A 13,083-nucleotide genomic window follows, 5' to 3' on the forward strand; every position below is an offset into this window, starting at 1 on the left:
ACCTTATCAGAAGGGAATCAGAGCGTGCACAGGAATTGCATTGAGATGAGGTTGTGTTTAGGCTTCTGTTGAAGTGTAGAGACCACCAATATTTAGTTGGGACTAAGAAATTATTTTTAAGATTAAAGCCTTATATGTATTTTTAGGATGTCAGCTATGCTAATAGCTGTTAACGAAATTTAGTATAAAAATATGGTCAGTACATTAGAGGTCATTCTTTAGAACAGTACTTAATCAAAAACCTGTTTCCCTTTAATTTCCATTCATTCAGAATTCAATTAAAGTATTCCTTGATTTAATAAAATTACTTCAACTTATCAACCTTATTGTTGAAAAATGTGTGTATTTGCTGTTAATCTTGACAATGTAAAAAAAAAAAAAAAAACAGTCCCTTCATGTTCAACTTTTTTACCTTCACCAATGTTTCCAGTTGGTAAAATGCAGCCGAGCAAGAGATCCATCATTTATAATTAAGCATGCATCCTTCAAGTGAATTTTCGACCTTTTGACAGACACTGTTCTGTACACACATAGAAGCTGTTAGATTATGATGCCTCTCACCTCCCCTCTTGATCCCTGGTTCACCCCCCACCAGGATCCAGTCACCCTCCCCACACCTGAGGCAGCTTCACAACGGCACCAACCAGGAAGAAGGAGCAACCTGTTGACATGCTCTCACCTGACCACGACCACACCAGGCCCATCCGCCCAGTGGGGGGTGGGGGGGGGTCTGTGGGGGAGGCGGGTGAGGGGGGGTCTGTGGGGGAGGCTGGTGAGGGGGGGGGGGTGTCTGTGGGGGAGGTCAGCTTCCCACCTGCCGCTTCGGTTGTCACACTGACAATTTAGCAATCGCAGTCGTCTCCACCTCGCCTGGATAAACAGGGCTGAGTGTCCCTCGGCACAGGTTTCCCCCCATCCGCACGTGCGTCTCTCCTCCACAGGGAATGTGTGTGGCGGGCTCCGCAGCGCTGTACCGACAACAAGCCCCGGAGGCGATCTGGGCCACAGAGACGCGGGTGTGAAAGATGTCAAAGCAATTACAATAAGCATTACGGTAGTAATCTCCTCCTAACATGGGGGATGTGAATGGGTGAGGAGCTAACCCTCTTCTCTGCCTCTGGCCTCTTTCCCCCCCAGAAAAGTGATTGCTTTGACATGCTCTAAACGTTCTGCCGGTAGCAGCTCTACAGCTTGTTATTCCGACGGGGAGAAAAAGGGACAAGATTTCTTTTCTTTTTTTTCTATTACTAACTGAAGATTCAAGAGAATGAGCTTGTTAGCATACTGGCTTTGGAATTTGGCGTTTGAATGGACCTCATATTCAAGTACCTTTGAATACCTTGGAGCCTGGTGTTTTGAATAGATGGTAGGAGTTGAAGGTTTGAATTAGGAGAACCAAAGGAACAGTATAGATTAGTGGCCTCGCACTCGGACAAGAAATAGTCCTTATCCAGACTGCCATTTCACTGGCACTGACTTTGTATACGTTACACAGATGCCTAATCTAAGGCCAGTTTACTACATGAATGTTACACACCTTTTTTTAAATACACGATTCTGATTGGTCAGTTACGAAATGTCTACGGTTTGTTGTATCTGAATAGCATATCGCTGCTATGAATGATGTACTTTAATAATAGCTGTTGCTATGGACGCAGTTCTGTATCTAATGGACAATTATTTTGGCCGAAGCAAACAATATTTTGTATCAAATTATTGTTTTAGTTGTTTTTTGTAGCCATGTACTAAGCAGGATTATGTAAAGCAAGCCAATCATTATTGTTCAACGGGGTGTTGCATCTAATCTGAGTCGGCACAATAATGACCTTGTGACATTTCCAAATGCAATCATAAAGTTGGAAATTACTATTCTTACTGTCTGAATAGCAACAAAAAAGGTTTTTGCTATTGTTCTACAGAGTTGTTCTACAGCAGCTCAATGTTCTTCCATCCTGCCCCTGCAGAAGCCAGGGATGGATCTGGCCGATACCTACATCACCTTTGTGCGTCAGAACCAGGACATCCTTCGAGACCGCGTCAACGAGGAGATGTACACAGAGAAAGTGTTTGACGTGAGTTCCCTTTGACCCGCAGCTCTGTGTGCACGAGTATGCTGAAGGAGCGTTGTGTGTTTTGTGGGTAGACTTCAATGGCATTCTCGGCCACAATGTTGTCCATTGTTTGTTTCTTTGATCAAACCTGAAAGTTTGAGCAGAAATGTTGACGCACTGCTAGTAGTTCTCCTCACACCTCTCTCTTTTATCTCACTCTCTGCTCCAACTCTCCCACTGGTTTCATTTTACCCCCGTGTGCGTTTTCTGTCTTGTTTTCCTCCCTCATGCTCTTCTCCCCAAGTGCTTTTACCTCTGATCTAATATGCTCCCTCGCTCTCCTTCCTTCCTTCCTCTCTCTCCTTCCTCCCTCCCCCAGCCTCTTTTTCTTTCAAAGATGACCCCCTTCCTCGTTCCATTTCATCTTCCCTTCTTCAGTACATTACAAGCTTGCTCCATCTCAATTCTCTCTTGTCTTTCTTTTCCCCGTCTCTGTTCCTTCTTATTTAATCCCACCACGCTGCACCCCGCAAACTGTGATGGGGGGACTGGGGTAAACGATCCAGGGAGTGACAAGCCCTCTCGCACTGCCAAAGAATCCCTACCTCGAAACCCATTGTGATTAGTTTCACGCCCTAGAGTGTCAGTGGACCAGTTTACCAGTTTACCACGCAGAATGGTGCCGTGACTTGCCATGAGGTCCGCGCTCCTCCGCTTCCTCCCCCGGCGCCCGACCCCTCCGTCCTGAGCCCACCTCTTCCCCCCTCCCCCCCGTACGCAAGCTTGCAAAGGCATTACGGGGAGAGATGCAAACTCCCAGCGACAGACATTTTAAACAAAGTAACACCGCCACCTGAATGAGTCCACGCACACAGTGCACATAAATAGATTCCTATCATCCCACCCAGCCCCATTGTTTGTTCCTCGCGGTATCAGGTTGCTAAACAGGAGGTGAAAGAGTAGATTGGAGTGATGCTGTGTTGTCGGCCCTCAGTCTAGGTTGGTGCAGGGGCGGGAGTGAGGGGGGGGGGGGCGTTGGGGTGTGGCAAGGCTTCGTCCTAATGGTCCTCACACACAAACAGTCATGCGCCAAGAGGGAGAGATAGCAGTGAGGTCTCTTCATGTCACCACACACACACACTAACACACACAGTCTTGTGTATTATTGACTGAGATTCTCAGTGCATGTGCATTAACTCGTCTGCACTAGCTAGGAGAGGTGGGGGGGTGTATGTTTGATTTTGAACTGAAGTATTATTATAGCATCTTCATATATTGATCTGTTGATACAGCTTACCACGTGATAGTGTGTGTGTGTGTTTGTATGTGCATGCTTGTCAATTGAAGTCAATACGTACAGTATGTGTCTTTCTCTCTCTGTGGTTATAAACATAAACATAAATGCGTTCTAGTTAGCAGATACATGCTCTCGTGCACACGTGTAGATGGATGTGCATGTGTGCGCTATGGGGACAACAACTTGGTAGACAAGACACACTAATCGAGAGGGTTAGCCCGAACTCCTCCGGTTCCACCTTCCTCACATTAGAGGCCAAATCGCCCTAATTAAGGCCAGTGATGGAGCCTTGACGTGGGTGGGGGCTTTAGACCAGGATAACCGAGCTAACCAAGTCAGCCCTATGACACTTAAGGGTGTCATTACCACCACATCGTCCAAAAAACAGCCTTAAATATGCGGCTCCACTCGGTCGCCACGTAAACAATATTCCTGGATGACTAATGACAACAAACACTTCAACCTCCCGCCCCCACCCGGCGACTCCCCGTCTTCGCTTGTCTATTTAACGCCCCCCACTTTCCCAGCGTGCACGCACACACACACACACACACACGCACACAGACCCACACCTACACACACTTTCCCTTTTCCTTCCATCTGTTTTCCCTCCTCTTTCTCTAATTGGCTCAATTAGAGAAATTTTCAATTTCCACGCTCTCCTCGTTAAGTTTGCCGTTGAGCTTATTATCACAAAAATATGCTCCTGTAGTCCGGTATTAATGTTTATATTTGTAGAACCAGAAGCCCGATATATACTAAGTGAAATGAGATGGAATCTCTTGAACAGGGAGCTGAAATTATCCTACCAGACAGGTTGTCTGATGCAGTACCACTCACTTAGGACTGGTCATGGTTTGTCACTCGAGTAGAGTGACAGGTGTCCTCACTTGAGAGGGGATTGATGGAAACAGGAACATTGGAGTTCTTCAATATCCGGCCCACTGAGTCCTTCACTGTTGGCTGAACAGTAAAGGATGTTGTGTGAAGCACAGTACTTAAAGTAATTATACAAATTCACAAGTTAAACATGTATCAGACATGCAAACACTATTTTTTCAAGTCAATGCTTAACGACCGTATGTACTCTGACTCCATCCATGAGTTATTTTCAACGTCTGCTTTTTCCAATTTTTTGAAGAGATATCAAATGGTTCTTGGTTTTGATTTTGTATTTAGTGGATTTTTTCCAAACATTCAGTAACACTTCCATGGTCCTTTCAACAATTAAATAATACAAACACATCAAACAGAAGATTGTACACCACACCTGCCATATATATTCCTATATCACCATACCATTTGATGCTGCAAAATTCTCCTCTGTTAAAATAACATCAGTTCATTAAAGGTTAAGACTATATATTACACTCCATATGTCAGTCATAAAAGCCTTGTTAACTGTCAATAATCATGGTTTATTCATTACAAATTAGCCATCTCTGCCGTTAATCATTTAAAATATAGTTTTTTAAGATAATATATATTGAAGACAAACTTTATAAAGTGGCAAAGATATTTCACACAATGAATTGAAAGTAAAAAAGCTTTCCAGCTTTCAGTTGATTGTAATTAGCTTCTTTTAGTTTCTAATGGCTTTACATGAATCCTGCTAGGTTGAAACCACGTATTTTAACACTGTGTTATGTTTTGAGAGGGTGTTGTAGAACCTAGCAATTGGAAAAGTTCCTTCTTTCCTACACAAAGGTAACTGTCCCTGAAAATGAAAGAAAAGTCATAAAAGTAGGTGTGAAAGAAACGAGTAAAATACACTTTTTATTTAAGCATTTCACCACCAAAGTGTCCGATTCTGATAGTCAAGTCTTGAAACATGTAGTACAAAACCTTTGAGTGTTATGTCAATGATATTTTGATACTTACCAGATGCTTGAAGTAATTCATTGAAAGTTTCAGGGCATTGAAAATGTTTTCAAATGTGACACATCGCTGATTGAAACGTGTTCATTTGTGTGTGTGTATGTGTGTGGGGGGGGGGGGGGGCATGGCAGGGCAGTTTTAGTTGAATGTGTCAATTTTCATTCACTAAGTTTATTAACATTGTAGGTGTTAAAATGTGGTCACTATCACCCCAACAAATGTGTATGCATAGATTGTATATTTCTGTTAACATTAAACCCTTCCTGTTTTTGTGAAGTAGCTGTGTGCTCAACCAGGCAATCTTGGAACATGTACTGTGTTGTATACAAATGTAAACCAGTCCTTTAATTCAATTATAGACACAAACGTGTTATTTTAACTGTTATTTAAACTCGAGGAGTTTCAGTGTGATGGAAACCTGCTGTTTGACTGGTCATTCTGTCTGTTGTCAATGTGTGTTCACAGCAATGGTACACAAGCTCCATGAAGGCTGTCTGTGTGTGGCTTACAGACAGACTAGACCTGCAGCTCCACATGTACCAGTTGAAAACACTCATCAAGATCGTCAAGGTAACACAGGCTTTGACAGGTGGTTGGAGAAGTGTGAACGTGCAGCCAGGGTGGACCACATGGTCTGGAAATTGAGCTTAGAAGCTACATGGTCTTGTCTGAGAATTTATTGTAGAAAAGGACTCTGGTCAACAAGCTTTACTGCCTATTTGTAGTGACTGATATGAAAAATTTTCTTTTTGGGTCAGCACATAATGTATGATACTTGGCGTGTCAAATACTCTTGATTTAAAAACAAATATGGAACGCTTTTTTATTACAAATCATGAATTAATTCCAGTGAACAGAGAATACTATCATTCGAAATGGCAGCCATGTCTTTCACAAAATAGCAGTGACTCTAATGCAGATCAGAGGCCTCTAGTGAAGATAGGTGTTTCATAAAAAATAATAGCAGACTTTGTTAATAATAAGTAGATTCCATATATTATATAAATGTAGCGTACGTCACAAAAAATGGAGGTCACAGAAAAAAATTGTTGTGGACTGTTTTTAATAAAAACAGCAACAACAAAAAATGCCCAAACCTCCGAAATTCCAAGATTTGCTCAGTCACACCGAGCTGACTAACCGCAGCTCGCACCGCAGTTTTAGCTGCCCAATCACAGCGCAGCTTGATGGCCTTGAGCCTCCGTCCCTCGCCTTTGTGTGGACCATGAAAGGGGACGGCTCTTCTCCCATCACCCCTCCATTCACGCACGGTCCCATTCCCCGTGTGTTAATCCACTGCTTTTGTCTCCTGCTTTGTCCCGACAGAAGACATACCGGGACTTCCGTCTCCAAGGGGTTCTGGACGGCACGCTGAACAACAAGAGTTACGAGAACGTGTACAGCCGCCTGACGGTGGAGGAGGCCACGGTGGTGGTGAAGGCTGGAGACGGCCTCCAGGGAATCACCATGAGGGACAGCGATGAGGAAGAGGGCTGAGGGCTCTTCATCATATGGCACCCACTCTCACACCTCCAGATAGAAAGGACGACAGACCTGGGCTCTTTTTGTGTTCTTTGAGTTGGAAGGGATGGGAAATGCTTGTGTGTGTTGGAAGGGATGGAGAACGCGTGTGTGTGTGCGTGCGTGCGTGTGTGCGCCTGTGTGTCCACACGGATACACATACTTGTGTTCACATGCACTAACGTTTGTGTTTACAGCTGCATTTGTGTAGATGTTTGTGTGTGTAACAGACGGATAGAAATTGTGGGCAGAAGGAAGTAGAGAACATGCACACACACACACACTAACGATGAGGAACATTCACATTATTGTCATGCTTTCCTCTGAGTCATCAGCCACCCCTGTGGGCACACCTTCCTAGCCATGTTGACATAATGTCACTTTGTACAGTGTAGCTCAGTGGTCGCCTATAATCGCCTTCTGCTGTACCCATGGGTCATTCAATTTGTTTATTAGATTGTATTTTATTTCAATGGTGAAGTAGACCAGGAAAATAAATATGACATCTTCATATGGGTACATTCATACATTTGGGAGTCATAACAGAGAAATCAATTTATTACAGGTAAAAATGTAATAGGATTGTCCTTCATAATATCTGAAAGATTGCTTCAATTCACAAATCCTGGCTTGATGTACTGAGAGCAAACAATGATGTCCTTGTGAGGATGCATATAGGCTCAAAGTTCTATATTGTAATTTAATTGTAGTGTATGTATGCTTGAGTTTGATAGTGGTCACAAGAATTCCCAGTAATTCAAAGTTGTGTTCAATAGGCTACTAAGCCCTTGTGCATCATATTTATAATCTGAGTTGGCGTTTTAAATATGGTATACTTCAATTAATTTGTGTCAGTGGAGTTTAAAGGCAAAAACAAATTGGCTAAAATATAACATGAGATATATTTATATTGTCTTTCTGTGCACCTGTTTTTGTTCAGGTGTGTCTTAATTGTGAAAATTAAAGTGTTTTTAAAGCAATTTGATTCAAGTTGTTTCTTGTTTAAAAACCCTACATTCCATGGTGTCCACACAAACATATGTCATTATAGCCTAACGTTCAGCTTTTTATAGTAGCCGTGTTGCATTTTGTTGGTCAATTATTTTCTTTTCTAATTATTTATAAGTGTAGTAATCTTATAGCGTTTTTGATCAATTAAATAGTCCGTGAAATTGTATATCAGTTAAATATGTTTTGTGACTGGAATGGAAATATCTTATTTTAGGCCACACATTCCAATGCTGAGGCAGCGTGGCCGTGGCCTGTGTGAGTCGTGAGGTAGGCCAAGCCTTAATGGCGCATTCACATGCTAAAATAATTAAGGATTTATTGAGACTCAAAGTAGAGGACTAAGCAATGTCTTCTAAAAGAAATAAATGAAACACTAAGAACTGAACATCAGGCGTTTCTTCTTAAAGTCCTGTGAATCTGTGTCACGTAGGCTTTTGTTTTCCAGTTTAATTATCCACCCAGATTATCTTCAATTGAGCATACCGGAAAATGACTGAAGGTAACAAGAATCATAATTAAAGCCCGAGAACAAAAATTGAGCCTTGTAGTAGGCTATAGCCTATTTCATATAATGTATTTCATTTTCATTTTATCAATGTATAACACGGCATTGGGCAGTTGACCTATGCAAGGCTTGTCCTATAGCCTAAATAAAAAAGCTTCTCTAGAATTGTTTTTAACATGCTGTTATGAGACCTAGTTGATTGCCAAGAATATGAATGGTGTGAAATTAGGACATTTAAAACTACTTATTTCAATATAAATATATAATGGCCAAATGTATTGTCCCATTATTATTATTATTATTATTATCAGGGCTACTATTTTACATTTTTCTCGTGTTGTTAACAGGAATATAACCATTTAACTTATATGCGTATTAGCAGAAGGCTATACGCGCTGACGATTATTAGAACATTGTTTGTGCTCTAATAATTAAACCATTTCATGTCTCATGTCATAAAGCCCATGTGTAGACAAATGTGTCTCTCTAAGATCAACGTGACCAAAACATGCTGTCCTAAACCCATTATATGTTTTATTATAATATTACAGTATTCACAAACCTTGCCGCCTGTGAGAAAACTGAGAAATTCAAATGTCCCAGAAATGAAGATCAGCCGTCTGGTGGAAAGAAAACATAAGGGATTACTGCCGTGCATCCGGACTTGTGCCAGATGTAATCATTACTCAAATGATTTAGAATTATTTGAAAGATGATTAGGTTTAAATCCGTATGAATGCATTAATGGCCAAGCAAGCCATAGCCTATGATTTTCCTTCAGGTCCACAACATGTTTAACTGAATGAAATTTGAGCAGCGCATTAAAGCACCCCGCTGGTTTCCACAAAAAAAGCTTCAGATTATAGGCTATTTGACACCGATTTGAGGTCTAACGACCAATTTGAGTCAATTTACTGTAACGACCAAGAAACTACAAAATATCAGCAATAACAGTGAACTAAATAAATAAAGTTTATTGAGAATTATTATTATTGTTTGTAAAAATAAATAGAGTGTTATGCTTTCATTATCATAACCTGTTTGAAGTTGTAGGCCTATTATTACGAATAGATGATAAGTCCTTCTAGACAATTGATTTTCGTATCCGTATTTATTTTACGAACACCAGTCAGGGACAACTCTGCTACGACATATTTAGGCCTATGGATTCCAAATCATATTATAGCCTACATGCACTTAGAATTCAAGACGTATCGTCCAAATTGAAGGGATGCTATTTTCGATGCAGAAAAATGCAACCAATTGTTCATTTACGTGTATATTTGGCCTACCGTGCTAATTGTCGTGGTTTTACTGAAATTCCTTCTTGATTGGTCCAGTTGAGAAATTCTGTCGAACGGTCGTTATCCGGCCTACTTTGAATAGCCGAGCAATGGCAGCGAGGAGCAGTCTAAGGCTAGTTATTTGCTAGAAACGTTGTTGCTTGATGCAAGTCCCTCGCCTAAGAACGCTTACTGAAATTGACAGCACTTTTGGAGCTCAGTGTTCACAAGTGTGGCTCCAATCCCATGGGTTTGTTCTTGGTGATGACATCAAAATTTGTTCTAGGCAAGTGTCTTTCGTTCCACTCTGCACTTTGGCTCAAATTGTGTATTTCACAGGCCGTTAATCTTATAACGACAACATTGCATTTCAAAGACATAGGTTTAGATTTCTAAACATTTCTAAAAGTAATGACATATAGTCAATCATTGCATAAAATAACAATCAAATATAACATAGCCTAATAGACGAATCTATTGTAGCCTATTGTAATTCTTAAACCCAACCAGCCATAGGCTACATTTGAAACTAATTGCGCAAAAGTGTGTAAAACACATTTTATTGCTCACACAGAACGGTTAAAAAATGAGCGGACTGCGTTTCACTAAACCTGTAGGCTACATCGCATAGATTTTAAGGCTATGCGTAAAATGATCGTAAAGATAAATCAAACTCTGACATCCACTGACCCGACGGAGAGTCTGTCATCTTGAGCGAATCAACATGATGTCACGGAAAGCCACAAGGGGACCTCGGAGTTGCCAAATGCTTTGCAGTTGATCAAGACTCTTGCCACTAGAGAACACCCCGTTCGTAACGCGGACAGGACACACGCACCCATAGCAGTGTTGGACGTTGACAAGTGGAGAACTGATGGAGGAGAATTGAGCAATTATCTACTTAGCTTATTCTTGTTGGACGGTAACGATTGGCGAGGTCTTCGCCGAGTTATTGACTCAACACGACTTATTGTGCAGTCCTGCTACACGTACGTGCTGATTGCCGACCATCAAAGCAAGCGGTAACAGTGAGGGGCTCGCGTCAACCCAGAGTGCGCCGAATGATGTCCTTTCTGGCGGACCAGTGAGAAGGAATCAAAGGTATCTACAAAAGGAGCACATGTACGCTGGCTTTGAAAAAGGAGCTGCTTTGAAAGTCATGGATAGTACACTCTATCACTCAGCGGGAGTATTCGGCTCCCCCTCAGCTTCTGAAAACCTGACTGCTGGCGGCAACATGATCACCACCACCAAGCCTCTCGCTTTTTCGATCGAACGGATTATGGCCAGGACGCCTGAACCAAAGTCGATACCTATACCCAACTTGTTTCACCATGCTCCCGTGGTTAAAGCGGACCCAAAGCAGACGCTAAACATGAGCCCATCGTCACTACATTGCATGATACCCTTTGTGCCACTGACATACGAGCCGGGTCACAAACTCAACATAAACGGATTAGACACAAATCATTTTGACGCTTCCACATATAACTCAAATGAGTTGATGGGCATTGGATTGAATTATAAAAATGATCATCAAGACGTGAGCCCGTCAGTTGGACAATACAAACTCTTTCGACCTCGGGTGGTAAACCAGTCCTCCTTTCACACCATGGGGGCTGTCTGCTACCTGAATTGCGGCGAGAGTGCGTGCCCACCACCGACCAGCATCGTAAACATACACCCCATGGCCTCCTACTTTCTCAACTCTCCGCTTCAGCACGCGCGCCAGAAAGCGTTTCTTGCAGAGAAAAATAAAGTGGTTAACTGCGTGGAGAGATACCCCAGCGGACTTGCTTTCAAAGACCTTTCTCACACTCAACTCCACCATTACATGAAAGAGAGTGCCCAGATTCTGTCTGATAAACTCTTTAAAGGCTCCTCCAAATTGAGCAGTACTTCTCCAAATGGGAAACCTAAAGTATTTACCTGCGAAGTTTGCGGAAAGGTACGCCTTTGACATATGCCGTGTATGTAATGTATGTCTAATTATCTATGTATCATGATGATAAATACAGGCTATGCATTTTAGAATTGGTTCTCTATCAATCGTTTAATAACTCATTCATGTTCTCTTTGCAGGTTTTCAATGCCCACTACAATTTAACGCGCCATATGCCTGTGCACACCGGCGCGAGACCATTCATCTGCAAAGTGTGCGGTAAAGGATTTCGCCAGGCCAGCACCCTTTGTCGTCATAAAATCATTCATACTCAGGTAAACACAATAAATACAACATAAAAGGCTAGGCTAATTTGCCGATATATAACTAGGCCTATGTCTGCAAAATAATTGTAGGCAAAATTGTATTAATATAACCATATAGCCTAACATAATTTATTAATGTAGTTTTTATTTTACATTATCTAACAGACGTTAATATGATAAACTATTATTAGAACATTTATTCAAATGTTTATGTATGTATTTTAAATTCAAAGGAAAAACCTCACAAGTGCAATCAGTGTGGAAAAGCATTTAATAGAAGTTCAACTCTCAATACGCACACGAGAATTCATGCCGGTTACAAACCCTTCGTGTGCGAGTTCTGTGGCAAAGGATTTCATCAAAAGGGTGAGTTTAAAAAGTATGTTTGGCAAAGAGACATTCATATTGTATTTTGTTGTTTTTCACCAAAAATGTTATGTTTATTATTGTATCATATTTGACAATTATAAATGACGTTATTGTGCTACCGTGGCCATATAATTGGACATAAGTAGGCTAATAAGCTACTTATCGGAAAAAGTATATAGGCCTATGATATTGATAGACCTGACATAGGATATTGGTTTTTATGTATGGAATTTAATTGCTAAAATCGTCCTGTTTGTCCCCTAAAGAGGGCGAGTGCATTATTGTGTATTATTATTTTTTTTCTATTGTCAAGGTAACTACAAGAACCACAAACTGACACACAGCGGCGAGAAACAGTTTAAGTGCAACATATGCAACAAGGCCTTCCACCAAGTATACAACCTGACGTTCCACATGCACACGCACAATGACAAGAAGCCCTTCACGTGCCCGACTTGCGGCAAAGGATTCTGCCGGAACTTTGACTTGAAGAAGCACATCCGAAAGCTGCATGATCCTTCGGGATCACAGTCCCCAGTGAGTCTTAGCTCAAGAGAATCTCACTAGAGTTCTGGCGCAAAGATAACGACGAATAACCTACATGTTACCCATTTGACGAACAAAGCGTATATGCCTACAGCAACTCATTGTGGATCAGTACGCATTTGAATCGAACTTGACATGTCACTTTTTGCTGTTTTGTTTCCTTTAATTATCTCAGGATTACTGTAAATGTTTTATGATATTTATTTGAAAATTGCAACACTGTCTGGAAAAATTAATTATACAATATAAAAATGTAATTGTGATGATGCCTGTGGTAAACCCGTCCCAATTTTAAATGATGCCAATCCTTGATGACACGACTTAATTAGCCAATTATTGTGAATATGCAAAGATTTGCAGACTTGCTATCTCGTCTAGACACGTACTTTATGGAAAATAATATCAATAGGGTAT

The 13,083-nt window shown here is 41.3% G+C and overlaps 2 protein-coding genes across 11 annotated transcripts in view; both read left to right on the forward strand.

Moving 5' to 3' along the window:
* Window positions 1-7,727, forward strand: part of cadps2 (Ca++-dependent secretion activator 2) — a 98,440-nt gene extending 90,713 nt beyond the window's left edge. For 5 of the 10 annotated variants that reach the window (XM_062461909.1, XM_062461908.1, XM_062461914.1 and 2 more), the window contains 3 exons: window positions 1,920-2,072; window positions 5,692-5,796; window positions 6,553-7,727. In XM_062461909.1, the coding sequence (XP_062317893.1) occupies window positions 1,920-2,072; window positions 5,692-5,796; window positions 6,553-6,723 (429 nt within the window). In that variant the 3' untranslated portion in view covers window positions 6,724-7,727. The remainder of the gene's footprint in view (window positions 1-1,919; window positions 2,073-5,691; window positions 5,797-6,552) is intronic. The other 5 variants (XM_062461911.1, XM_062461912.1, XM_062461916.1 and 2 more) reach the window with 1 other exon arrangement.
* A 2,611-nt stretch (window positions 7,728-10,338) lies between these two features.
* fezf1 (FEZ family zinc finger 1) lies at window positions 10,339-13,074 on the forward strand. Its single transcript, XM_062460683.1, has 4 exons — window positions 10,339-11,494; window positions 11,629-11,763; window positions 11,988-12,120; window positions 12,437-13,074. The coding sequence occupies exons 1-4, from the start codon at window positions 10,667-10,669 to the stop codon at window positions 12,688-12,690; spliced, it is 1,350 nt and encodes a 449-aa protein (XP_062316667.1). The 5' UTR covers window positions 10,339-10,666; the 3' UTR covers window positions 12,691-13,074.
* Window positions 13,075-13,083: the final 9 nt, after the last annotated feature.

The sequence above is a fragment of the Osmerus eperlanus genome, chromosome 5 (genome assembly GCF_963692335.1).
Source record: "Osmerus eperlanus chromosome 5, fOsmEpe2.1, whole genome shotgun sequence".
In the NCBI taxonomy this organism is placed as follows: domain Eukaryota; kingdom Metazoa; phylum Chordata; class Actinopteri; order Osmeriformes; family Osmeridae; genus Osmerus; species Osmerus eperlanus.